The sequence below is a fragment of the Cololabis saira genome, chromosome 20 (genome assembly GCF_033807715.1).
Source record: "Cololabis saira isolate AMF1-May2022 chromosome 20, fColSai1.1, whole genome shotgun sequence".
NCBI classification, from domain to species: Eukaryota; Metazoa; Chordata; class Actinopteri; order Beloniformes; family Belonidae; genus Cololabis; species Cololabis saira.
Window position 1 is genome coordinate 10,738,091 of NC_084606.1, and position 27,121 is coordinate 10,765,211.

Below are 27,121 nucleotides of genomic sequence, written 5' to 3' on the forward strand. Positions count from 1 at the left end.
CATAGAAAGTTGTGGGTTGTGTCATCGAACTCGGTTTTTAGTACTTGACCTTGGTGCAAATTACCCTTCTTCTGATTGGTTGATATTTCATAGTCCCTATTTTCTGCCATAACTTTTGAATGGTTTTACATAGAAAGTCGTGGGTGGTGTCATTTCTGATATGCTTATGGGGGGCGGTGGCCATGAGTGCGAGGGCCCGTTCATCGCTGCTTGCAGCTTTAATTTTTTTCTATGTTCATAATAAATTAGGGGTGTAACGACCCCGCTCTGATGTGGAAAAAAAAATCCCCCAAAAAATAAAACACGGCCGTAAAAACCTGAAAAATGAAGGCGATATATTAGTATACAGAAATGGTTTCCCTTTTCTTATTATTCCGCACTCTTTTTTCGTCCGTTAATACGAACTAAAAGTAAATGTCAGGTTTGCATTATGCATCTTCAGTTTCATACAAGTAAAAATATTTTGCCACAAACTGAATAGTTTCTCTCATGTATGACTTGACTTCTTTCTTTTCCAGAAATTACACAACTACAACTAAACTAACAACTAAAATTAAATAAATAAATAAATAAAAGTGAATAATAGCACTAGGGGAGTTTTTTTACCTGCCACTGTTTATGTTATGTTAATGTAATAATTGCTCGGGGGTTTATGTTCTGGGTCTCTGGAAAGCGCTCAGAGACAACTTCTGTTGTAATAGACACTATATAATTAAAAGTGAATTGAAAATTGAATTGAAACAAGATATCCAAGCAGCCAACGAAAATTACTGAACCTTAGTAAAATGCTGTATTGAGCAAAAGTTAAGAGTGAACCATAAAGAGCAAATAACAAATAGTAAATTACATTATTTGGATTTATAACTGTTTATTTTATTGATTTGTTGTTGGAAGATGAGTCAACAGCATATTCTATGAAGTCTGTCAAAGGTTCCAAACAGATGTAGTCTCTTATTCAGCAGTGTCAGCCTGGAAGAAAATAAAGAAAATACATTTATTGAGCGATTGCAACCCAATATTTGTTGAACTTACATTGTAATGTAACAGAATAACACATGTTTAAAAAATAAATAAATCAAAGAATGGCATTTCAAAAGAGTTATTTCATAGAGGCTCTCTGATATTGACTAAAGCATATTTAGACTCTTGATGTCTTACCTTTCCATGGTCACGGCTCTTAGCCCTGAGCTTGTTGACCTGAGACTCAGCGATGTCAGCACGCTCCTGAGCTTCCTCCAGTTCATGCTGGACCTTTCTGAACCTGGACATGTGGGTGTTGGCCTGCTCCTCCTGCGAGGGTATTGAATGTTACAGTTTAGTGACAACACAATTAATGTTGGTTTTGCTGTCCTAAACTGAAAACACTATTTTAACTTACCGCCTCCTCAGCCTGTCTCTTGTAACCCTTAACTTTGAGCTGCAGCTTGTCCACCAGATCCTGAAGTCTGTGCACATTCTTCTTGTCCTCCTCAGTCTATAGAAATAAATAAATGTGAGTAATGAACTGCTGAAGCTGAATGAAAGCAGTAGGTTCATTGTTGTTGAAATATCATCTGTATACCTGATATGTCAGCTCCTTCACTCTCCTCTCATATTTGCGGACTCCTTTAACAGCATCAGCTCCACGCCTCTGCTCAGCATCAACTTCAGACTCCAGCTCACGAACCTGTTTCATGATGACACAAAAGTTAAAGTGTTTACTTTTATAATAGAGGATCTATAAATACATTCCTAAGAATGTATTTATTTAATTATGCCTTTTTGAATTATGAATCCTGCATTCTTAGTATAATGTTATATGGTGCGGAAACATGGACAACATATGCCCGTCAAGAACAAAGGCTGAACTCCTTCCATATGCGTTGCCTAAGGCACATACAGGGAATTAAGAGGCAGGACAGGGTCACGAACGAAGAAGTTTTGAAACGGGCTGGCAGCAAATCTTTCTTCCAAACTCTGAAGATCAGAAGGCTCCGTTGGCTTGGTCACCTGCACAGAATTCCAGACTACCGGCTGCCCAAGTGCATCCTCTACGGCGAGCTTTGTGAGGGTGTGCGAAGGAGAGGACGTTCACTTCTTCACTTCAAGGATGTCGCGAAACGCGATATGAAAGCGTTAAATGTCGATACATCTAGCTGGGAAAGGATGGCGGAAAACCGTAGCAGCTGGCGTCGTACACTTTATGCTGGTGGTTGCATTGAACTGGAGCAGCGATGGTTTGAAAAACTAGCCCACAAACGCACTAACACTGTTTGACTCATTCAGCTATTAACACTGTAATCTCACGCAGATAAAATGTTTTGCCATTATAAATACATTTAAGGAAAATAAGGGGTATTCTTGTTAAATACAAAACATACCCTGGACTCCAGTCTCTGGAGCTGCTTCTTGCCACCCTTCATGGCCAGATTCTCAGCCTCATCCAGACGGTGCTGCACGTCCTTGACTGAGACCTCCAGGTTCTTCTTCATCCTCTCCAGGTGGGCGCTGGTGTCCTGTTCCTTCTTCAGCTCCTCAGCCATCATAGCAGCCTGAAAGGATGAATATTTTGAAATTAAGCATTCATTAAACATAAAAAAAGAATATCAATCTTTCTGAGATGTAAACTTACATCAGTGATAGCCTTTTTGGCTTTCTCCTCAGCATTTCTTGCTTCCTGAACAGTATCATCCACCTCACCCTGAACCTGCACAAGGTCAGCTTCCAGCTTCTTCTTGGTGTTGATAAGGCTGGTGTTCTGAAAAATTGATCAAGATGACGCACCATCAGTTTCTTTGTCTTGCATTTTTTAGGGCACATGGTTGTTATGCATTTTGGAAAACTAACCTGAGAGTGAAGCAGGCTGTGACGTTCACTGACATCAACCAACTCCTGCTCAGCCACTTTACGTCCTCTCTCTGTTTGCTCCAGAGCAACTCTCAGCTCCTCAATCTCAGCTAACATCAGACCATTCCTGCGCTCCACCATGGCAACCTGCTCCTTCATGTCTTCCTGTCCCCTGACAGCCTCATCCAGGTGCAGTTGGGCATCCTGACAATGACAGTGAGACTTAGACTACGTTCACACTGTACTTTCCAAGTGACCCAAATCCGATTTTTTTTGCTCATATGTGACTCAGATCTGATTTGTTTATGACAGTGTGAACAGCACAAGTCACATGGAATCTGATCTTTTCAAATCAGATTCAGGTCGCTTCCACATGTGGTTCTAAATCGGATACAGGTCTGATGTTTTGCAATGCGACCTCAGTGTGAACAGCCAGGTCGGAATTAATGCGACTTTGACGTCACTTGAGAGCGACCGTTGTCATAATACTGTGCTGGCGGGGGCGGGAGTCACTCGGAAGCGATCGGAAAAGGTCAAGACAAACATGGAGGATAGCGGCGATCAGTGGTGGACAGTAACGGAGTAAATTTACTTGAGTACTGTACTTAAGTACATATCCAGAGGATTTGTACTTACCTTGAGTATTAGATTTCTTTGGTACTTATTACTCTTACTTGAATACATTTCCAAGACAAATATTTTTACTTTTACTTGAGTAAATTTCTAGGAAGGCTGAAAAGTACTTGTTACTTTCAGGTCTGCTCTTTTTTCTTCTTCCCTAAAATCCTATTGGACACAAGCTGTTTTTGTCAAAGGAGGAGACCTATCACAGTGCACGCTCTCCACTGGGATGTACGTAAAGCGGAAATACGTCAAGCTTCCTCAAAACGATACCGCCAAAGTAGCCTGCGTTTGTCAAGACAGAGCCGCAACAAGTCAAGACAGAGCCGCAACAATGGCTACGCCTGCGTCAGGAGAAGAAAGACAATCCGCTGAGTCGTCTGAGTCTGATAATGAGCCGGACTCGGAGCAGGGACTTTCACAAAATCCTTGGCCGTATCTTAACTCAATGTTTGAGTTCGACCAAGTAAAAAACGAGGGCACAGACAAACCACAGACATTTATTTTCAAATGTTTATTGTGTCTGCCGCAGCAGAACTACCTCTCTGCTTTCAACAACTCAACATCCAATTCTCAGAAACAAGAGTTAAAAGATCCTTAAATTAATTTAGAAGCATTTTAAAGCATTTACTTTTGGATACTTAAGTACCTTTAAAAGCAAGTACTTTTCTACTCTTGCTCGAGTAATATTTTGACTGAGCTACTTTTACTTGTAACGGAGTAAATTTTGACCAGTAGTATTTGTACTCTTACTCAAGTACTGGGGTCGAGTACTCTGTCCACCTCTGGCGGCGATGGAGCTAATCAGTGGAGGGACAGTGAGGTCTTGGACCTTATAAGTATTTGGGGGGACACTGCTATACAAGCTAAATTAGAGGGGTCTTATCGTAACCGGTCCGTATTTGAGAGCATATCAAAAGAAATGTGCGAGCGCGGCTACAGAAGGACGTGGCTGCAGTGCCAGAGGAAAATAAAGAGCCTGAAATTAAAAATGCGGCTTTCTTTCTCCTCCTTCTCCTCTTCATTAACACTTGCTCACAGTTTCGTCGGCTTCCACCACACAACAACTTCAAAATGTACCCATGTACGCTCACTTCTGTTGCCTCCATGTTTACCGCCGTATGACGGCGTGCTGCGTGTGATGTCTTTGTTATTGTTTCTCTGCGCATGCGGGTCAGTTCAGGGCCGCGATGCGTTCACACTCCAGTCTGATATAGGCAGAGCTGGGTAGTAACGAGTTACATTTACTCCGTTACATTTACTTGAGTAAGTTTTGGGAAATTTTGTACTTTTAGGAGTAGTTTTGAATCACTATACTTTTTACTTTTACTTGAGTAGATTTGTGAAAAAGAAACTGTTACTCTTACTCCGCTACATTAGGCTACGTTGAGCTGTTACTTTTCTTTTATCCCTTTTATCCACGTACGCGTCAATCTCATGACATCACTGGGTGATTCTTTGGGAAAAAATTTTGTTTTTGCATGTTTTGTCACATTTACACAGACTCAAACACACACAGAGTTTCTATGAGTTCATGGGCTTGTTCTAGTTCTGCTGGTTAAAAAAGAAAAGTACAAAGGCTTGAAATTTTGTGCTACTTCTGCTTAATTTATTTTTTTATTCTGTTATTATTTTATTTATTTTATCATTTATTAAAGTACTTGAATTTACTTTAAGATTATTTTAATTTAAGCTATTTTTTATTAATTTTAATTAATTTTATTGATTTAATTTGCCTGAAGATGATTATTTTGTACTTTTGTCTGTTTGAATGGTTGTGTTAACAAAATAAATCAGACGTTACTAAACAGTTACTCAGTACTTGAGTAGTTTTTTCACTAAGTACTTTTTTACTTTTACTCAAGTCATTATTTGGATGACTACTTTTTACGTTTACTTGAGTCACATTATTCTGAAGTAACAGTACTTTTACTTGAGTACAATTTTTGGGTACTCTACCCAGCTCTGTATATAGGACACATTTTAAAAGATAATGTGAACAGCCACACAAAAAAATCGGATATGGGAAAAAATCGGAATTGAGCATTAAGGCCTGCAGTGTGAACGTAGTCTTAGTCTAAATTGTCTTTACTCCAAAGCTGTTTCATTTAAACTCAGCGTTAACAGCAAACTCACCTTGAGCTGTCCCTGGACATTCCTCAGTTGCTTCTGGGCCTCAGCAGCCTGCCTGTTGGCATGGCTGAGCTGAATCTCCATCTCATTGAGGTCTCCCTCCATCTTCTTCTTTACTCTCATGGCATCATTCCTGCTCCTGACCTCGGAATCAAGAGTACTCTGCATGGAGTCAATCACCCTCTGGCTGTTTCTCTTGATCTGCTCCATCTCCTCGTCCTTCTCTGCCAGCTTCCTGTCAACCTCACCCTTGACCTGGTTGAGCTCAAGCTGCACACGCAGAATCTTGGCCTCCTCATGCTCCAAAGTACCCTTGAATTAATTTACACAGGGACATTTTATGTTAAAAACTATATTACTACTATAAAAACTATATTTCCTGTTAGAGAAAGTTCATTAACCCAAACTTAAGCACTCACAAACGTATTTGTGTCATTTGTGACTGTCGGTGAAGTTTTTATTGTCATACCTCAGCTTCCTCCAGTGCAGTCTGAATTTCAGTCTTCTCTGTCTCCACACTCTTCTTGGCTTTCTCCAGCTCATGAACGCTCTTTCCAGTCTCACCAATCTGTTCAGTCAGATCTGAGATCTCCTCTGAAGGTAAAATAATGTGAAGAGATAAAATTGACATTTCCTAGAACTACTTTAAACATAGTGCAAGTATGTACGTAGAATATTGTGACTAATATCATAAATACTTCTATTAATTTACCGTATTTTCCGCACTATAAGGCGCACCTAAAAGCCTTTAATTTTCTCAAAAACTGGCAGTGCGTCTTATATATGATCAATACGGTAATTTCTGTTACTGTAGTCAGGGGGATTGTGGGTAATGTAGTTGGTGTCGCCGAAGTAATGGCGCTAAAAACGTCAGGAATCGTCACAGACGTACAAGACTACAGCAGCGACGCTGACTCGCATAATGGCGACTTTGACGAGACGGAGCAAAACTGGTTTTTATTTTGTTAATAAAGTTTAACATACGGTACTTTTCTTCTTTTTTTTTTTTGCATTTGCTGTAGGATTTTGTAGCATTTCCTGTAGCACAGCTCCATCAGGTAGATACGTAACTCAACCCCAGCCACTATAGTACGGTATTTTACCATATATTTAGTGCGCCTTATAATGCGGTGCGCCTTATATATGGAAAAAGTTTTTAAATGCGTCATTCATTGAAGGTGCACCTTATAATGCAGTGCGCCTTATAGCGCGGAAAATACGGTATATGGTTTTAAATTGAATGTACGCTGCAGGTTCTTGTTCTCTCTCTTCATGGTCTCCAGCTGATCCAGTGCCTCCTCATAGGAGTTCTTCATCTTGAACAGCTCAGTGCTGAGAGAACGAGCCTCTTTCTGGGCTCCTTCCAGCTCTGCTTGGCCCTCCTCATACTTCTGTTTCCATTCTGCAAGGACCTGGATGTATATACAGTAGCATCATATTTAATTGCTGTTTGACGTAGGGTATATACAGTACTGGAGTTGAGGGGGGATGAGGGGGATGGCATCCCCCCTGAAATAAAAACGGTCCAAATCATCCCCCTGTAAAACTGCCATCCCCCCTTTCCATCCCTTATGTCATTTCATCAACGAATGAAGAGTTATCACCAGAAAAATAACAATACAAAAATAACTTATTTCACAATTTTCACCTGTTTCAAGTACATTTTCCTTTGAAATAAGTAGAAAAATCTGCCAGTGGAACAAGATTTATCTTCTTATTACAAGCAAAAAAAATCTTGTTCCACTGGCAGATTTTTCTACTTGTTTCAAGTGAAAATCTACTTGAAACATGTGAAAATTGTTGTTTTTTCCAGTGATGAGTCTTGTTTTAAGTGTAATGAGATTTTTTTTACTATAATGAGACATTTTAACTAGAAATAAGACAAATATTCTTGTTAAGATTTTGAGTTTTTGCAGTGATCCATTTTACTTATCCTGTGAAGGACAGAGTCATATTGATAAGTTCAGAAAAGTGTTTTTTATTGTTGTGTTTTGATGTATTTGATGTAAGCCCAGTGGATATTTAAAGCTTACAGAAGGCTGCATTTAACTGCTGCTATGTCATTCCTGCAGTATTTCTGCAGGTGTTTTGGTCAGTGCTATTATTTGTAATATATTATATTATTTGTAATCAACACAAATTATCTGTCCCCATATGATAAAATCCACCATCCCCCCTGATTTTTTTTTTACAACTCGAGTACTGGGTATATATCTTTTGTCAGATTCCAAAGTAATTTTAATTCAGAGATGAACATTTTACTTTGTCAAAGTTCCTCTGCTTCTTGTCAAGGTTGGCAGCCAGACCATTGGCTCTCTCCACATCAACCATGAGGTCCTCCACCTCACCCTGCAGCCTCTGCTTGGTCTTCTCCAGTGAGGCACACTTGGAGTTCACAGCCTCAATGGATTCCTCAGCCTCCTGCAGACGCTGAGCAAGCTTTTTCCTGTCAAGGTGAGATATCTTTAAAAAAGTCAACAATAAACAAGACAATTCCAGTGGGATTTAAATGAGACGTCGTAGTAAATACTTGGCATCCTCCAGTTCTTCTGTGCGCTGGATAGCATCCGTTTCATATTTGCTTCTCCACTGAGCCACCTCACTGTTGGCCTTGGACATTGATCTCTGCAGCTCAGCCTTGGCCTCCTGCTCCTCCTCGAACTGCTCTCTGAGCAGATCACAGTCATGGCGGGCTGACTGGACAGCATGGGCCAGGGCGTTCTTGGCCTGTAATACACACACATTGTTACATTAATATGCTGGATTGTAATGTTTAGTGTAATTTTATATGTATTTATTTAAAGGTTTAGATAACGGGGACAATGCACATTAATAACACATTTAAACAAAACTTTTAAAAAGAGGCTCAAGACCCATCTCTTTAATCAGGCTTTTAACTGACTCATTTAACTCTTTTACATTTCTTATGCTCACCCTTATTTTTATTGAATCTTACTGCTCTGTTTTATATTTAGTTTATCCTTTCTTATCGTATTTTATTTTTGTTTAATCTCAATGTTTTATCTAAATATTTTAGTTGTTATTTATGGTCTATTTTATACATTTTACTGTTTTATTATTTTAGTTTTTAATGTCTTACTTTCTAGACATACTTTTAGGATTTTATGTTTGTATGTTTTATGTTTTTTATAAACTCCTTTAGTGTATTTTATCCTGTTTTCTTGTAGCTTTTATCTCCAGTGTTTCCTCATGGGGAGCCTCCATGCTGGGAGTGACTCTGGCCTGCAGGGGGTCGTCCTGGGGGTCGTTCTGGCCTGGATGGTTGTGGAGCTCTGCACCACGGCTTCACCGCTGTGGTGTGGACTCCTCTATCCGTCCGGGTCGGGATGGTCTCTGTGGGCCCCCCCCCCTTGTAGCTGCGGGCTATGAGACCTCCTGGCGTGGACGGCTCCCTGTTACCGTTTCCTCACCTGGATCCTCTGTGCCTAGCCATGTCTACACCCTGTGTCTGCGTGCGTGTCTGTGTGTGTTAGGAATTTAGGTGAATTGTAGTGTGCTTTTGTCTGCGGGGAGGGGGGGGAGGGGGGGGGAGGGGGGGGGGGGGGGGGGGGGGCATTAATAAGTTTTATGTTTATTTGTTTTTTCTTGTTTTTTTTTTCTGTTAAGCACTTTGTGTTTCATTATTTGTAGGAAAAGTGCTATATAAATAAAGTTTGATTTGATTTGATTTGATTTGATAAAATGTGCCAGAATTAGCCAATAAGGCTATTTTGCATCTGCCGTCCCTGGACTGGTGTAAAAATAGTCAACCTAAAAGAAAAATTATTAAAATACAATCAATAAAACATTTCCGAATAAAAAGGCTATATCAGAATAAATATTAAAAGGTAAGAAACTAAGCTAAAATAAATACACACACAGGTTAACATAAGCTCAACAACAGACAATTGCTACAAACGAAAACAGAAACAACATGAAGCAGCAACAGTAACATCAGCATTAATAACACAAGACACAATAACACACTAACAGGCCAAAAACAAGCAAGACAGAAGCACTAAACACAGAATAAAAAGCCATGCACAAAAAGCAACAGTGTAACTAGACAAACTAATAGGCAACATGACAGGTGGCATCAGACAAACACTGACAGGCAGGACAGCAAGCCAGGAAAATTACGCACTAAAATTCAATGTTGACAGCCTTGACCACTAATTAACCACTTTTTTAAATAAAATTTAAAAGAAGAATAATTTGATTGGTTTCTAATCTCAGTTGGTATGAAGTTCCACTCACGAGCAGCCCTGATAGAAAATGCAGACTGGCTAAAAGCACTTTTCCTAAACTGGACCACACAATCTCCTCTAGCTGCACTCCGTGTGGATGTTGATGCCACCTTTATAAACCTTTATAAACTGGTTCAGTACAGGAGGAGCAAGTCCATGAATGATTTTATACAATAGACATAAGTGTGAGTATTTGATGAGATTTCCCAGATGTAACAACTTATATTCTTTATGCACACCTTAATAAGTAAATCTCTAAAAGCGGTTTAATTTTCATACCTTGACCTCCTCCTCAACGTGTCTCTTGAGCTCCTCAATCTGCTGAGTGAAAGCCTGTTTGCCTCTGGTCAGCTGAGAAACGAGAGCTTCTTTTTCCTCCAACTGACGACCAAACTCGCCTGTACAGTGATGAGTTATTTAATTAGTGAAAATCAGTCACTGATGAAATCCTCGATTGGACAGTGTCTTTTTCAGAGTCACTGACCGTTCTCAGTCTGAAGTCTGGCCCTTTGTGCATTAGCGTCATTCAGCTGGCGAACGTGCTCATCATTTTTGGCTTTAATCTCACTGAACTGGTCCTCAAGAGTCCTGCACATTTTCTCCAAGTTACCCTACAGTCACAAAACAAGGACATTTTTTGTGGTTTTTCAAATGTTCAAATTTACTTCATTCGGGGCGCTCTAACCGGAAATAGAATCAAAACTAAGACAAAATAAATGCAAAGAAGAATACGCTACTTCTTATTTAGCAGATAGAAGTAGGTAGACGCAGATTTCAAACAGATAAACAGATAAATAAATACCGGTTATTTTCTCTTGGTTCTGTCCCGTTTTAATCAGCAAAGTTGCTGCCGTGTTAAAAGACACTGTTAGGAAAGGATCTATTTAGGTACAAACATGTACATCATTTACAGTTCAAAATCCTTCTGTACATGTAGTAAATATCTAATATAACAACATAAATACTGTGACATGTACAGTCTTATTTGCTCAGGAATCAATACAATATAAGTTGTAAAAACAATATCCCATGCACACTCACACACACTTATTTTTTGTCTTTATTCTTTATTATTTATATATTGCATTATTAGTTTGCCATCACTTTTGTGTAGTTATACTTTCTGTTTTTTGTATGTTAATCTTGACATGAAATTTTAATATCTTCGGTGGAGGCTTCAAATAAGCCCATTGGGTTTTTTGCCTCTTCCTGCACCTATAGTGTTTATCATTGATATTTCCTGTATATTTTTAAAAACTGTGCAAAACAATAAACTAAACTAACTAAACTAAATATCTGCGGCTTGCATATCTTTTTTTTTTAAATAAACCGGATGCGGCTTGTATGCAGGTGCGGCTTGTATATCTTTTTTTAATTATTTTTTTTTTAAATAGAGCGGGTGCGGCTTATAGTCCAGAAAATACGGTACATTACAAAATAAAATACTCAGGATTATATATACAATAGGATTATTTTTCTGGTGATGAGTCTAAATGTTGAAATAGCAGTAAAACCACTTTCATCGATGAAATGACATAAGTGATGGAAAGGGGGGATGGCAGTTTTACTGGGGGGATGATTTTGACCATTTTTATTTCAGGGGGCGATGCCATCCCCCCTCATCCCCCCTCAACTCCAGTACTGGCTACAGCAAAGAAATAATCTACCAAACATGAATTTCCTTACTATTTGTGCTAGTTGGTAATCCTGCAGTATCCCTTTCTTAGTGAACACATGAGGGTAATTATGTTCAGTCAAATCTGAGCAATAATATATTATATGTATTGACTTAAATACACTTTACAATGGGATACATGTTTCACTCTTCCTCTCTTTGTTTCTGTTACTCTTTGATTTCTTTCATAATTTTAATTTGCTTGGATAGATATGTTTATGGTTTATTGTTGGTAAATGTATCACCTCCATCATCGTGAGTTATTTTTACATCATTATTATTAAGCGATACAGATATCACAGTTTAAAGGGATTGTGACATGAAAAACACATTTTTCTTGATTTTTTGTGTTTTGTTGGGTGTCTTGACATCAATTACACCCAAAAAACAACGAACTTTTAACATTCAGTGTATTGTGTGCTTTCTGGGATTTTCCGCATAACTGTGCAAAAACGGCGCATGTGGTTTGGTGGCGGATCGTTACGTAACGATCCGCTAAATCACCGCCCCCTCCACCCAGCTCCCTGTCTCCTCTCCTCTCCAGCGCACCATAAAGGCTGATTTATGGTCCCGCGTTACACCGACGCAGAGCCTACGGCGAAGGGTTACGCGGCGACGCGCACTATACGCTGAACCCTACGGCGCAGGCTCTGCGTCGATTTAACGCGGAACCATAAATGAGGCTTAACACGCCTCTTTTGTTCTAATCACCGGAGGAAAACTGCTAAGAAGACCCGCGGCCACTGACTGGACTTAAGATAAGGGGACAGTGCTGCTTGCATGCCTTTATTTTTATGATTGTTTGCTGTGGTTCGCCCTCCTGCTTTTCCGTGCATGCTTCGCCTGTCGCTCCGACGCCGCTGTGAGCGTATGGCTGGAGGAGGAGGAGGTTTGGAGGAGGAGCGGAGCAATGATTGACAGGAAAAGGGGGGAAAGGAAGCATTTTTCACGGCGCAAAAAAACACTGTAATAAAAAGCCAGGAAAAGATTACTAGAGTGAAGTTTTTCTTGTTACACTCTTTTAGACACATTTGAGGGATGTTGCCCAAGACTTTTAATAGTGTTAAAAGCATGTTAAAAATGATGTCACAATACCTTTAAAATCAAGTAAAACTGGGAAGGTTTCAGAATAAAAACTTCTGTCCATTTAAAAAAAAAAAAAAAAAAGCAATAGGATTCAAGTTTCAAACTGACATCAAAACAAGAACAGGTGCAGCGTACTTATCATTCATATTCATGAGAAATCCTAACCTTAGCCTTGGCAACTGCCTCCATGTTGCTGGAGAGGTCATCAATCTCCATCTTGTACTCGCTCTTCTCCTTCTCCAGCTTCTGCTTGACACGTTGGAGGTTGTCGATCTGCTCTCCCAGCTCTGCAACACTGTCGGCCTGCTTCTTGCGGAGAGCTGCTGCAGTGGCTTCATGCTGCAGGGTGGACTCTTCAAGGTCCCTACGCAACTTCTGGAACTCAGCCTCACGCTTCTTGTTCATCTCAATCTGAGCGGCTGTTGCTCCTCCAGCTTCCTCAAGCCTCTCACTGATCTCCTCAAGCTCCCTTGAGAGATCAGCTCTCTGCTTCTCTACCTTAGCCCGAGCAGCTCTCTCAGCCTCAATCTCCTCTTCCAGCTCCTCAATGCGGGCCTAGAGTTGATGATCATAATGTGAGGAGAGATTACTGACTGAAGAGCAGTGTTGGGGTAGTTACTCAAAAAAGTAATCCATTACATATTACTAGTTACATTACATTACTTTTGGATTACTCCGCAATATCACCTGAGCTGCACCATAACTCGATTGCCAATGAACAACATATACAGGACTGTCTCAGAAAATTAGAATATTGTGATTTTCTGTAATGCAATTACAAAAAACAAAAATGTCATACATTCTGGATTCATTACAAATCAACTGAAATATTGCAAGCCTTTTATTATTTTAATATTGCTGATCATGGTTTACAGCTTAAGAAAACTCAAATATCGTATCTCAAAGAATTAGAATATTCTGGGAATCTTAATCTTAAAATGTAAGCCATAATCAGCTATATTAAAATAATAAAAGGCTTGCAATATTTCAGTTGATTTGTAATGAATCCAGAATGACATTTTTGTTTTTTTTAAATTGCATAACAGATAATAAAGAACTTTATTACAATATTCTAATTTTCTGAGACAGTCCTTACTGCAGTGCCCAGATCAGCACCAGAAGTCCCGTAAAATCCTGTAAAATCCCGTAAGATCACGTTAAAGGCTGTTTTATGGTTCTGCGTTACACCAACGCAGAACCCTCGGCGTACGGTACGCGGCGCCGCGCACCGTACGGTGTGCGTCGCCGCGTGCCATACGCCGTAGGCTCTGCGTCGATTTAACGCGGAACCATAAATCAGCCTTAAATCAGACAAGTGTTGCGCAACGCGTGAAGACGCATGAAAGGCAAGCTTGATTTTCTTTTCTGTTGTCCCGTTCTACATGTAGCTGAAAAGCTTAAAGTTTGTCTTAGAGTAACTATAACGGGATTACCCAAATTATAACTGTAACGCGGTACATTACTGCGTTACTGGCGAATGTAATCTCGTTACAGTAACGCGTTAGCCTACTTTGTAACGCGTTACACCCAACACTGCTGAAGAGTATTCCGTTTTCAGTGAGTTTAATATAAACATGAAATGTTACCTGGAGTTCCTTGATCTTCTTCTGAAGCTGAGCACCAAGGGACTGTTCATCCTCAATCTTGCTGAGGAGCTGGCTGATTTCAAAGTCCTTCCTGGAAAAGTGAAACAGCGTTTAAGGCAGTTGTTTGGGACAACAAAAAAAAAACTCAACTTAAATTGCTTTTATTACTCTTTGCTAATTCACACATGTAAACGGAGGTAGGACATCAGTGCTGCATCAGTAGGACAGCACCACAGAATCATCACAGATGATTGTACAACAAAAAGAAGTTTTTGTGTATCAGTTTGTGGAATCAAACTGTGGAATGATTTAAATTTGGAGTTAAAATAATGTACAAACATAAAACAATTTAAGAAGAAATATAAAGACATAGTTTATTTGAGGTATAAAAATGAAGACTGTGTTTAAAGATCAGCAGCTGTGTGTGTTTTGCTATTTCGTCATGTTGTTTTTGTATGTTTGTATAGATATACGTATTATATTTATATCATAGTTATATTTATATCATAGTCATATTATATTTATATCATAGTTACTGTATATTATATTTATGATAGAGCTTACATTTGGTATTAAACAGGTTATTTTTGTAAAAATTATATATATTTATTTATACAAATTAGTGTATAGTATAAAACGTAAATACAGGTATATAATTTATGTTTAGTTGTGGAAAGGGGGTGGGATTAAATAAGTTTATACTTCCTCCCACTCCTTTTCGAACATGTAACTGAAATATGTTTTTTGATGTGTTTTTTTTTCTTCTTTATGTGGTGAAATGCCCACCTGTATTTGTTTCTCTTATCTTTTTTTCTTGTTTTTTTTTATACATGTTCGAAATAAATAAAAACGAACGAACGAACAGAGTGGAAGAAGCATTGTTGGTATCAGTGTCAGCTCACTTACACACAAAATTACAGTAGGTGAGTGACGAACAGTGTTCCAACTTAAAAGTGTTGTGTCTAAAGGGATGGTTATAACTCTGATTCATGTTTCCTGAGAGGAGTAACAAAAGAAACAAGTAATGAATAAAACATACTTCTTGATTTTCTCATCAGACTGCTGCTTGTCATTCTCCAGATCCATGATGGATTCCTGGGCCAGTTTCAGATCTCCCTCAAGCTTCCTCTTGGATCTCTCAAGGTCCATACGAAGCTTTTTCTCTTGCTCCAGTGACCCTTCAAGCTGTCAGATGACAGATAATCATCCATCCATCCATTATCTATACCCGCTTTATCCTTTGCAGGGGCACGGGGGTCTGCTGGAGCATATCCCAGCTATTTTCAGGCGAGACACCCTGGACAGGTCGCCAGTCTATCGCAGGGCCACATATACAGACAAACAACCAGACACTAGGGATGGGCGGTATGGACTAAAAAATGTATCACGATAATTTCTGGCATTTATCCCGATAACGATTAAAATGATGATAAAAAAATACCGATTCAACTCCATCTTTGTAACTATAAATCTATCTCGCTCTCAGATCCACCATGTTTGTTACACAAAAACATCATCAATGGGAATTTATCCATTTTTTCCTTTCTTTTTCTTTCTTCCTTTCATTCTTTCAGGCTCATTTCCTTCCTTCCTTCTTCCCTTCCTCTTTTCTCCCTTGCTTCCTTGTTTGTTTCCTTCCTTCCTTCCTTCCTTCCTTCCTTCCTTCCTTCCTTCCTTCCTTCCTTCCTTCCTTCCTTCCTTCTGCTCTCTCCTTCCTTCTTCCCTTCCCCTTTTCTTCCTTCCTTCCTTCCTTCCTTCCTTCCTTCCTTCCTTCCTTCCTTCCTTCTTTCCTTCCTTCTTTCCTTCCTTCCTTCCTTCCTCCTGCTCTCTCCTTCCTTCTTCCCTTCCTCCTTCCTTCCTTCCTTCCTTCCTTCCTTCCTTCCTTCCTTCCTTCCTTCCTTCCTTCTGCTCTCTCCTTCCTTCTTCCCTTCCTCTTTTCTCCCTTCCTTCCTTGTTTCCTTCCTTCCTTCCTTCCTTCCTTCCTTCCTTCCTTCCTTCCTTCCTTCTGCTCTCTCCTTCCTTCTTCCCTTCCCCTTTTCTTCCTTCCTTCCTTCCTTCCTTCCTTCCTTCCTTCCTTCCTTCCTTCCTTCCTTCCTTCCTTCCTTCCTTCCTTCCTTCCCTCCTTCCTTCCTTCCTTCCTTCCTTCCTTCCTTCCTTCCTCCTGCTCTCTCCTTCCTTCCTTCCTTCCTTCCTTCCTTCCTTCCTTCCTTCCTTCCTTCCTTCCTTCCTTCCTTCCTTCCTTCCTTCACGTTGTGCGTTGATTTAACACAGAACCATAAATCAGTTTTACACAAAAACATCATCAACAGGAATTTATCGTTTTTACCCCGAGATGACAAATTTTTATCGTGAGGAATTTTTTTGACGGTTTATCGTGAACGGTAAAATATCGCCCATTCCTACCAGACACACTCACACTCACACCTACAGGCAATTTAGAATCATCAATTAACCTAGCGTGCATGTTTTTGGACTGTGGGAGGAAACTGGAGTACCCGGAGGAAACCCACGCAAGCACGGGGAGAACATGCAAACTCCACACAGAAAGACTCTGCCGGGCCTGAAACCGAACCGGGGACCTTCTTGCTGTGACGCAACAGTGCTAACCACTAAGCCACTGTGCTGCCGTACACAGTATTTTCTGGACTATAAGCCGCTACTTTTTTCATAGGTTTTGAACCATGCGGCTTATACAAAGGTGCGGCTATTCTGTGGATTTTTCTTCCACCGCTAGGGGGAGTGCTAACCGGAATTAGAATAAAAACTAAGACAAAATAAATGCAAAGAAGAATACGCTACTTCTTCTTTAGCAGATAGAAGTAGAAGCAGATTTCAAACTGATAAATAGATGAATAAATACTGGTTATTTTCTCTTGGTTCTGTCCCGTTTTAATCAGCAAAGTTGCTGCTGTGTTAAAAGACACTGTTAGGAAATATCTATTTAGGTACAAACATGTACATCATTTACAGTTCAAAATCCTTCTGTACATGTAGTATATATCTAATCTAACAACATAAATATCTGCGGCTTGCATATCTTTTTTTCTAAATAGAGCGGATGCGGCTTATATACGGGTGCGGCTTATATATCTTTCTTTTTATTGTTTTTTTAAAAATAGAGCTGATGCGGCTTATATACAGGTGCGGCTTATAGTCCAGAAAATACGGTAATCATATTTGATGTAAATCACTGAAAACAACAAAACTATGATAATGTAAATACAAGGTAGAACCATAAAGTCAAATAATTTTCTTACATCGTCCACTTGTTGTTCCAGCTTTGTCTTGGACTTGGTCAGAGTGTTGACTTTGTCTTCTTCTGCCTGCAGGTCATCCAGTGTTTGCTGATGGGACTCCTGGAGAGCTTTCTTCTCCTTGGTCAGCTTGGCAATGGACTCATCTTGAGTAGCCATCTCTTCAGTGAGGTTTTTCACCTATAAATTTAATATAAAACAATGTAATCCCAACATCCATCCATCCATTATCTATACCCGCTTTATCCTTTGCAGGGTCACGGGGGTCTGCTGGAGCCGATCCCGGCTCATTACAGGCGAGAGGCAGGGGTTGTCATCATAACAGGTAAAGACATTTACAATAAATGATTGCATTTCTGTTTGAATGCTATGTTTACGTCTAACTGATTGAAACCTTGTTTTCAGTGGCATGTTTCTCCTTCTCCACTTTAGCCAAGGTGAGTTCCAAGTCGTCGATGTCTTTCTTCAGCTCAGAGCATTCATCCTCCAGCTTCCTCTTCTTGGCAGTCAGCTCAGCGTTGATTTCCTCTTCATCCTCCAGTCTCTCTGTTGTCTCTTTGAGTTTGGCCTCAAGCTGGATCTTGCTCTTAATGAGCCCCTCACACCTTTCCTCAGCATCTGAGAGATTTTCCGTTTCCTGTATTTCAAACAAATGATTTAGTTATTATGTTGAATTCAGACCATCCACTTTTTTAGAAGCAAAATATGCAAAATCCAATGCCTGTCATGTTTCAATAGCAACACTGACTCATGAGTATCATATTTGAGATTCTTATGCCTCTATATGAGATATTCTTACATGTAGTGTCCATGGCTACTTAAGCAGAAAAATATATTCTGCCTGGTGTTTAACATCGTGGCTTCATAGACATGGAGTGTGTCTCCTGAACTGTTGAGCTTGTATTCAGCAGAACCACAGTTGGTGTCTTCAGTCGTTAAATAGAAAAATGTCATCAAGAGGAAGGGTCATGTAATGCAATATCTTTTTCTCCCAGTTTGAAAACCCGTCCGTCAATCATCATCCATATATATCCTTACATTACAGTTTATACAGATCTGTGTATTTACCGCAGACACTTGGAGTTGCAGGTCATTCTTCTCTTGCACCAGGCTAACCATCTTCTCCTCCAGCTCCTTCTTCTTGGCCAGAGCTGTAGCCAGGTCTGATTTCATCTTTTCATAGTTCTCCTTCATATTCTGGAGCTCCTTCTCAGTCTCAGCACTCTTCAGAAGAGGCTTGATCTTGAAGTAGAGATTCATCCATGGCCAGTTTTTCACATTCATGAATGAGCGGACGTTGTACTGGATGGTGAAGATAGCTTCTCTGGCAAAAAAGAGAAAAATGATGAATGTGTCATATCTTTTGTAATGTGACTTACTACTAAGGTTAACATCTGTACTAGGGATGCCCCAATACCGATACTGGTATCGGTATCGGGGCCAATACTGCCCTCATATACTCGTACTCGCAAAAATCCTCCGATACCACGCACCGATACTTGTAGTTACTGGTTAGCGCAGCTAGGGGGAGATGTTGAGTCGCCCCGCGGCTCCCTGGGCCTGGCAGCCTGGCTGAGCAGCTGCTCTGTGGCTGTTCCATGTTTCAGTTTGTTCTATCTTCCTTAATTATACAAACTGGACGGTTGAGTATTACCCTTACTCACAGGGAACTTTATTAAACACTCCCCGTAACTCACAGTACAACATAAACAATCCCATTGTTACATTCCGGTTAGCCGCGTTAGCCGGTTAGCCGCGCCGACAGCCCGCAGTCTGTCTTGCTTCTGTCGTCGTCCCTTATTTTGAAATATGTCCACCCTGCTGACGTCCTGCTTACATTCATTGTCGCTATCTTGCCTGAAACGGCACTGCCAGTCTCACCCACGGGTATCACTCTATATAGGCTTGCCACCTTTCAGAAATAGAAATAAGGGACACCCGATTTCAGCAGCGCAGGAGCCAAAAAAAAGCCCCAAAACTTCTAAACTGAATAAAAATGTGTTTATTTTATATGAAAAAACAAAATGCTTTGATTTAAAGTTTAAAGTGCTTTAATAGCATTGAACTTGCATGACTGTAGAGACAGACAACCATACTAGCAACTGAAATAGCCTCCTATGCTACTGTATGCACATCAGCCAAGGTGTAGAATATAGCTACAGGTGAAGAATATGGTGTAAAAGTTAATTTATTTAAATAATTCAACTAGAATAAGGTGTAAAAGTTAATTTATTTCAATAATTCAACTAGAATATGGTGTAAACGTTAATTTATTTCAATAATTCAACTAGAATATGGTGTAAAGGTTAATTTATTTCAATAATTCAACTAGAATATGGTGTAAAAGTTAACTTATTTCAATAATTCAACTAGAATATGGTGTAAAGGTTAAATTATTTCAATAATTCAACTAGAATATGGTGTAAAAGTTAACTTATTTCAATAATTCAACTAGAATATGGTGTAAAAGTTAATTTATTTCAATAATCCAACTAGAATATGGTGTAAATGTTAATTTATTTCAATAATTCAACTAGAATATGGTGTAAAAGTTAACTTATTTCAATAATTCAACTAGAATATGGTGTAAAAGTTAACTTATTTCAATAATTAAACTAGAATATGGTGTAAAAGTTAACTTATTTCAATAATTCAACTAGAATATGGTGTAAAGGTTAATTTATTTCAATAATTCAACTAGAATATGGTGTAAAAGTTAATGAAAATACGGTACAAATCGTGTCCCGTATTAGTTCAATACGGGACGCATCATTTTTTTCCTCAAATAAAGGACAATTCCGTATTTTACGGGACGGGTGGCAACCCTAACTCTATATAACCGGACTGTAACAATGGGATTGTTTATGTTGTTCTTCTTCTCTGTTTTATTGGCGGATCGCAACCAACTTTAAGGTGCATACCGCCACCTACGTTACAAGAGTGTGTAACATCATTTCATTTAGCCTGTTTTTTAAATTCTATTTGATTGTTTATGTTGTTTCACACGGACGGCTTCAGGTGAAGCACCGCACATGCTCAGTTCATGTACCTGCGATGAGACTAAAGCGCGGAGGAAAGCCCAGCTGGCTGAGTTTTGTTTAAAATTTAATTTCTGTTGCAAATAAAACCTGTCTTCCAATTCATTGCATTTTTCATTGCATTTTTAGCCTAGTTATTTTTGTGGTAGAAGTATCGTATCGGTACTCGGTATCGGCGAGTACACAAATTAAAATACTCATACTCGTACTCGGTGTGAAAAAAATGGTATCGGGACATCCCTAATCTGTACAATATCTGTACCTCCTCTCCATCATCTTAACAAACTCTTTCCTCATGACATATCCTCTGCCGAGAGCCTGAGTCATGGTCACCAGCTCAGCCAGTTTCTCATCTCTCATCTCCTCAAGGGCACCCAGCAGACCAGCTTTGAAGAACACCTAGATTGTAACATGCACAGTATTGCATGTCCGTCATCATGTCCAAAATAATTCACATGGTCCAACTGAAATGTACCTTAGTGTGTCCAAACTTGTACTGAGTGTGGTCCACATCAATGGAGCCCAGCAGCTTCTCTGAAGCTTTCTTGTTGTCAATGAACTGTCCCTCAGGGATGACGCTGGCATTCAATACCTTGTATCTGTATGATAAAATGGTGTTGGTTTTGTATTTTTTTCTTTTGTTGTCATAGTTTGTGAGACTCAGTATCATTGGAGAAACTTCCATCACCTCTGCTTGAAGTCACCGTAGAGGATTCTGCTGGGGAAGCCCTTCCTACAGATTCTGATGCCCTCCAGCACACCGTTACACCTCAGCTGGTGGATGACCAGGAAGTTCTCCATAAGACCTGTTTATTGGAAAAGTTTTAGTTTCAAATATTCCTTTTTATGACTGTAGATTTAAATCAGGATTTTTTACCTGGGGTCTTTGATTCATTGGGAATCAGGCAACGCACAAAGTGAGGATGAGTGCTCCTCAGGTTGGTCATCAGCTTGCCCAAGTTCTCCTGTACATTGTACACATGATATTATTGTTTAGTGAATTGTTTAATTATGAGGTAAATTACTGTACAAAAGTGATAGCACAATTAATAGTTTTGCTATTTCATCAAAGTTTTAATGATATCCGCATGTACTGACAAATGCTTAAAAGAAAAGTCTTCCTCCAGGTAAAAATTAAGTGACAGTCTGTACACAAAGTAAAACATAATATAGTGGGAAAAAAATGTTTTCGGTGTGACCTCCCTCTGAACAAAGCACAGATTTATGTCACATATATATTTTTCCAATGACATAATTTAGGACAAGGTTTAATTTTGATTTGAGAGAGATAGGCTCTGGTGCTTTCAGTATTTATCTTGAGAAACTGAAAATTAAATATGGATGGTTAAACATTGACAAAACATAAAAATTAGAACTGGCCCAAGACTTCTTCACAGTAATATATGCATTTCATTTTTCATAGATACAAAAGTAAAACATACCCTGAAAAGAGCAGACACAGTCTGGAAGGAACCACCCTTCTTCTTCCCGTGTTTCTTGCCATCTGTGTTAAAAAAACACAAAATTTCAATCAAATGAAGAAGGAACCAGAAACAAAACTTCAGACTTCATTACTAAAACGTAATGTTCACCTTGTTTCTAAACTTACACCAAGTGATTTTGATATACTTTCATACTAGTAACTGCAAACGTATTGCACCTTTATTGTAATGTATTTAAAGGCTCCATGTTGCACATGTTTTATGGAAAGTGTAAATATGGTGAATTTAAAAGTTCTCTGATTGATTTTTCTTTCTCGCTCACTATTATGTCTTACCATCAGCTCCAGCATGAGCTGCATACAATAAGCACATCAGTTTGTTTGCAGACTTCTGGTAGAGCTGCACCACTGAGTCGTTCAGTGGGTCCTTGTTCTTGTCCAGCCAGCCAGTGATGTTGTAATCCACTGTACCAGCATAGTGGACCAGGGAGAAGTGAGCTTCAGCCTTGCCCTTTCCAGGTTTAGGCTTCTCAAAGGCCTTGGTCTTTCCGAGATGCTGATCATGCAGCTTGTTCTTGAAAGTTGTATCGGAAGCTTTGGGGAACATGCACTCCTCTTCAAGGATGGAGAAGATGCCCATTGGCTAAGAAGGATTCATATTTTATGTTAAAACAGTCAAAAAGCAGCTACTATCATTTTTACATGAACTCATTAATAACATGGTTACGTACCTTCTCAATAAGCTCAATGCAGGCAGCCAAGTCCATACCGAAGTCAATGAACTCCCATTCAATGCCTTCTTTCTTGTACTCCTCTTGCTCCAGGACAAACATGTGGTGGTTGAAGAACTGTTGCAGTTTCTCATTGGTGAAGTTGATGCAGAGCTGCTCCAAGCTGTTGAACTGTAATTACAAAAAGGTATTTCATTTCATTGAAAAATGTCTTTCAACTATCAAAACACTAGGAATAATTTTTCAGTAACTCACATCAAAGATCTCAAATCCAGCAATGTCCAACACTCCAATGAAGGATGATCTTGGCTGCTTTGTGTCTAACATCTCATTGATACGGATGACCATCCACAAGAACATCTTCTCATAGATAGACTTGCACAGAGCCGAGACAGAGTTGTTGACCTGCAGGAAGACATCGATTAAATTATTCTCACTATATTGATTTCAAAATTCTTTTTAAAACAAGATTTATTTTGCGTTCTTTTACTAACCTGGGGGACGGTCTGACCTTTGGTGACCATCTCATTTCCGACCTTGACCCTTGGGTAGCACAGAGCTTTCAGCAAATCGGCTGAGTTCAGGCCCAGCAGGTAGGCGATTTTATCAGCCACTAATGGACAGAAGCAAAATGGAGGCTAAATATAGATCAAATCCAAATGTTTTTTTCCACACTGGACAATCTGCACAGTGAGCATGCAATTATTTTGTCAGTTACCCTCAGTGCCATCAGGTTCAGCCTGCTCCTCACGCTGCTTCTGCTTGAATTTCATGTTCCCATGATGCACCACAGCACCAGTCAGCTTGTAGATGTTGATCTTCTCTTCTGCATTGAAGCCCAAGATGTCGATAGCTGTCTGCAAGAGAAAGCAAGTTTTCATTACAAAATCTCTCTAAAAGGAAAGATGAAAATCAACAAAACACAATACATAATCTTACATCTGTTGCAATGAACTCCTCTACATCATCGATGCTCTTGACAGTGATTTCACCCTGACTGACCATTGGGTAGTCATAGGGGTTGGTGGTGATCAGAAGAGCCTCTGAAAGAGTGGAAACCAAAAGCTTGAGATATTTTCCTGATATCGTTCGCTCTGATTTTTTATTTTTTTGTATAGATATCTTTATTGAGGGTATTAAAAAAAGAGATTTTTTTTTTACAATAACAATATAATTATCAATATTTATTAATAATAATAATAATAATAATAAATTAAAAAAATAAAATAAGTAAAGTAAATAAAAAAAGTAAAAAAAAAAAAAAAAAACAGCACACCCCTTTCCCCTTCCCTCCCTCATATGGTCAATAGATTACATCATTTAACATATGTCTATCAATACTGGAACAAAAATGAATAATAAATTAAATAATTAAGTCATGTGTAAACACATTCATTAATATAGTAGATGATTCAGATCATTAGTCCAATAAAGGCAAAAAATCCAAAAAAGGTCCCCAAATAAGGTCAAAGTCTCTAGTTTTTTTTCTCACGGAATACAATATTTTTTCTGGAGTACTATATGATCCAAGTTCATTGATCCACTGTTTGGGTGCTGGGGGGTTTTCTGATTTCCAGTTTTTAAGAATGCAATTTTTTGCCGCGGTGCCTGCAAGCAGAATGAAATACTTTTTATGATAAGTAATTTTTAGTGAACTGGTATCTCCCAGTATCCAGGCTTCAGGATCAAGAATATGGGATTTTAAAATGTCAGAGATTGTTTTGATCACGTATTTCCAGAAAGCATCTATAATAGGACAGTTCCAGAGCATATGGAGTAGATTTCCAGTATTTATTTTACGCTCTTATTTTTAAAATCAATTTACAGTTTTATTAACATACCCAGCAGCTCAGCCTTGTGGCCAGTCATCAGCTGATAGAAGATATGGTAGCTCCTTTCTGCAGACAACTGGAAGGTGACTCGGGACTTCTCCAGCAGATCTGTGGATGATACGTTTGATTGAAAACTGTCATACCTGGAACCACATTTTAACCTATTTACTAGGTTAAGTACAGTACATCATATGGGATCGTACATGTTTCAATATCAGCTGAAGCCAGCTTGCCAGAAGTGCCGAAGTGGATCCTGATGAATTTACCCTGAACAACAAGATAATGATAGGCATTTTTACAGGAATGCAATTAGTAAATGTCTCAAAACCCAGGTGATCCGAACACTTACGAAACGGGAGGAGTTGTCATTCCTCACAGTCTTGGCGTTACCATAGGCCTCCAGCAGAGGGTTGGCAGCAACAATTTGGTCTTCAAGGGAGCCCTGTAAGACATTATTTTCTGTTCATGAGCTTTTTTTTCAATTAAACTTTTTTCTAGCCAATTTTTTCTCCTTCATGAATTCACCTGCATTTTGCCAGCGACTGGCTCCTTGTCCTTTTTGCCACCAAGAGCTGCAATTGTTGCAAAATATTGGATGACACGCTTGGTGTTGACAGTCTTTCCAGCACCGGATTCTCCACTGGGGTATAAGAGGCACATTGTAAATGCCCATCTTCATCATCAATGAAAATGTAAATATTTAGCAAGCAAAATGTTTTAATTTGTACCATACTCACGTAATCAGGATAGACTGGTTCTCACGATCTGAAACATAAAGCACAATTTGTTTTTTTGTTCCTTCATTTTGGCACCTTCTAACAGTCAGAGCCGGATTAAATAAATGGACTACACTAGGCAGACTGTGATTTTTGGGCCCCCCTCCATCGATGTTATTTATGAATTGAAATCTTAAACTTACCAAAGTTACTGATAAAAGTTAATTCACATTTTACATAGCATAGTCGTAGTCAAGTTGGTTCTTTGTATTCCAAAATAAGTCATGTGTTGTATATTAAACAGTCTATCAGTATATTTTTTGATTTTTATTATTTATAGATTATTACACCGCTCTATTAAATGCTATTAAATTATCCTTATCTTATCGATTGCGAGTGTCATTGTTAAGACAGTAGTACCAGTAAATGACCAATAGGTGTCAGCATTGCTATGTAAACAGAGCAAGTAAGATAAATGTTGTAGTCTATTGCATTTTGCAGAAAATCTTAATTAAATGTGTTGATTAAATTTAATAGTTAAATAAGAAGTCAAATATACAAAGACCAATAAAATTTGCAGTAAGACAAAGTGTGCTGTAGTGGTAAAGATGTTTATTTTCATGGACAAGCATCACCTCTCAGCTCCTGGTCTGGAATGGTGTTCTTTACTAGATTGCATTCTAAAAGCAGATTTAATCACAGAAACATCGTAGAAAAATAAGCAATCATTAAATAATTTGATCCATACACTTTTTTTTTTCTACTAATTTGCTCAGACATCCAAGGAAAACGAGCCTGAATTCGGTGAATAAAAATTCTAGTCCCTTCACCTGGAGCCCATATTCACACCTGTGATTAAGTACAGGAACAAGAAGACAAACGTAAACCCTTCACATTTATCACAACCATTTGGAAACTGTCCAACGATAAACCAGACCTTGCACGCCTGATAGCTCAATTGTCCCGCTTAGTCCTCCCCTCGGATTTAACTGAGTGGCGTTAAGGTGACGTAACGTAACGTTAAAGTAAACAACGTCATTTTTAATTAGTTAATAAATATTGATGTATTAACACTGAAATAAATTGTAGAAAGGAAATATATTTTTATTAATATTTTTATTTTATTTTATTTATTTTTTCCTCTGTCTGGGCCCCCCTGCCAATCAGGCCTTAGGCACATGCCTAGTTTGCCTTTGCGTTAATCCGGCTCTGCTAACAGTGTAACACTTACCAGTGAGCATGAACTGATAGGCATTGTCAGAGATGGAGAAGATGTGGGGGGGGGCCTCAATCCTCTTCTTGCCCCTGTATCCTGCCACAACAATGGCATCGTACACAGGAAGCCACTTGTAGGGGTTCACGACCACGCAGAACAACCCAGAGTAGGTCTGTTAGAGTAAACATACATACAAAATAAATAGATAATAAACACTGTATAGAAATATTCACCTACAAGCTGAAAATGTTAAAGGTGGTTGAAACTTACGTAGATCATCCATGATGCATAACGCTCTTTGAGGTTGTACAACACACAAGGCTCATTGAGGTGGGTCATCATGACCATGTCCTCAATTTTATCAAACTTTGGAGGGTTCCTGGGATGGATGTCATCCTCTTTGACGGTGAGAGTCTGAACAGAAAACAGACGTGTTTTTTTTTTGTTTTTTTTCGTACACCGATATTTGTATCCAGAATTCGGTGAAGCAACCTGAAACTTGTTCAATTTTGTACCTTTCCACAGTCAGTCTCAACTGTGGCTTTACCACCTTCTTTCGACACCAGTTTACCCTTGAGATACATCTCTTCAACATCAGCCACAAAGAAGGCTGTTTTTGCATCAAAAGGAGCAGCCTGGGCTTCAATCCTCTCCTTCTCCGATTTTCGGAGGTAGATGGCTGCAGGGCCATAGGCCTCCATTTCTGCGTCCGTGCTCAT

At 39.2% G+C, this 27,121-nt stretch overlaps 1 protein-coding gene across 1 annotated transcript; it reads right to left on the minus strand.

The window, feature by feature from the left end:
• Positions 1-848: 848 nt before the first annotated feature.
• Positions 849-27,121, minus strand: LOC133420823 (myosin heavy chain, fast skeletal muscle). Its single transcript, XM_061710674.1, has 39 exons — positions 26,918-27,121; positions 26,673-26,816; positions 26,418-26,574; positions 25,208-25,235; positions 24,996-25,110; positions 24,820-24,912; positions 24,674-24,737; positions 24,480-24,578; positions 23,578-23,681; positions 23,357-23,495; positions 23,133-23,251; positions 22,894-23,043; positions 22,639-22,809; positions 22,244-22,550; positions 21,909-21,970; positions 21,344-21,431; positions 21,155-21,272; positions 20,942-21,065; positions 20,729-20,865; positions 18,497-18,752; positions 17,823-18,065; positions 17,432-17,608; positions 15,214-15,359; positions 14,175-14,265; positions 12,754-13,143; positions 10,312-10,438; positions 10,107-10,225; positions 8,111-8,307; positions 7,843-8,026; positions 6,827-6,992; positions 6,050-6,174; positions 5,584-5,892; positions 2,827-3,030; positions 2,612-2,737; positions 2,361-2,531; positions 1,562-1,666; positions 1,379-1,474; positions 1,159-1,290; positions 849-969 (listed from the first exon to the last, which is right to left on the minus strand). Exons 1-39 carry the CDS (start codon positions 27,119-27,121, stop codon positions 952-954), a joined length of 5,805 nt encoding a protein of 1,934 aa, XP_061566658.1. The 3' UTR covers positions 849-951.

What these genes read in the sequence shown, in the direction of transcription:
- LOC133420823 (XM_061710674.1), bottom strand. Translation starts at nt 27,121, where the DNA reads ATGAGCACGGACGCAGAAATGGAGGCCTATGGCCCTGCAGCCATCTAC. An exon ending in CTGCACTGGAGGAAGCTGAG is followed by an intron (nt 5,893 to 6,049) that starts GTATGACAATAA and finishes AATTAATTCAAG; the next exon opens with GGTACTTTGGAGCATGAGGA. An exon ending in ACAGCCTGCTTCACTCTCAG is followed by an intron (nt 2,738 to 2,826) that starts GTTAGTTTTCCA and finishes TCAATTTTTCAG; the next exon opens with AACACCAGCCTTATCAACAC.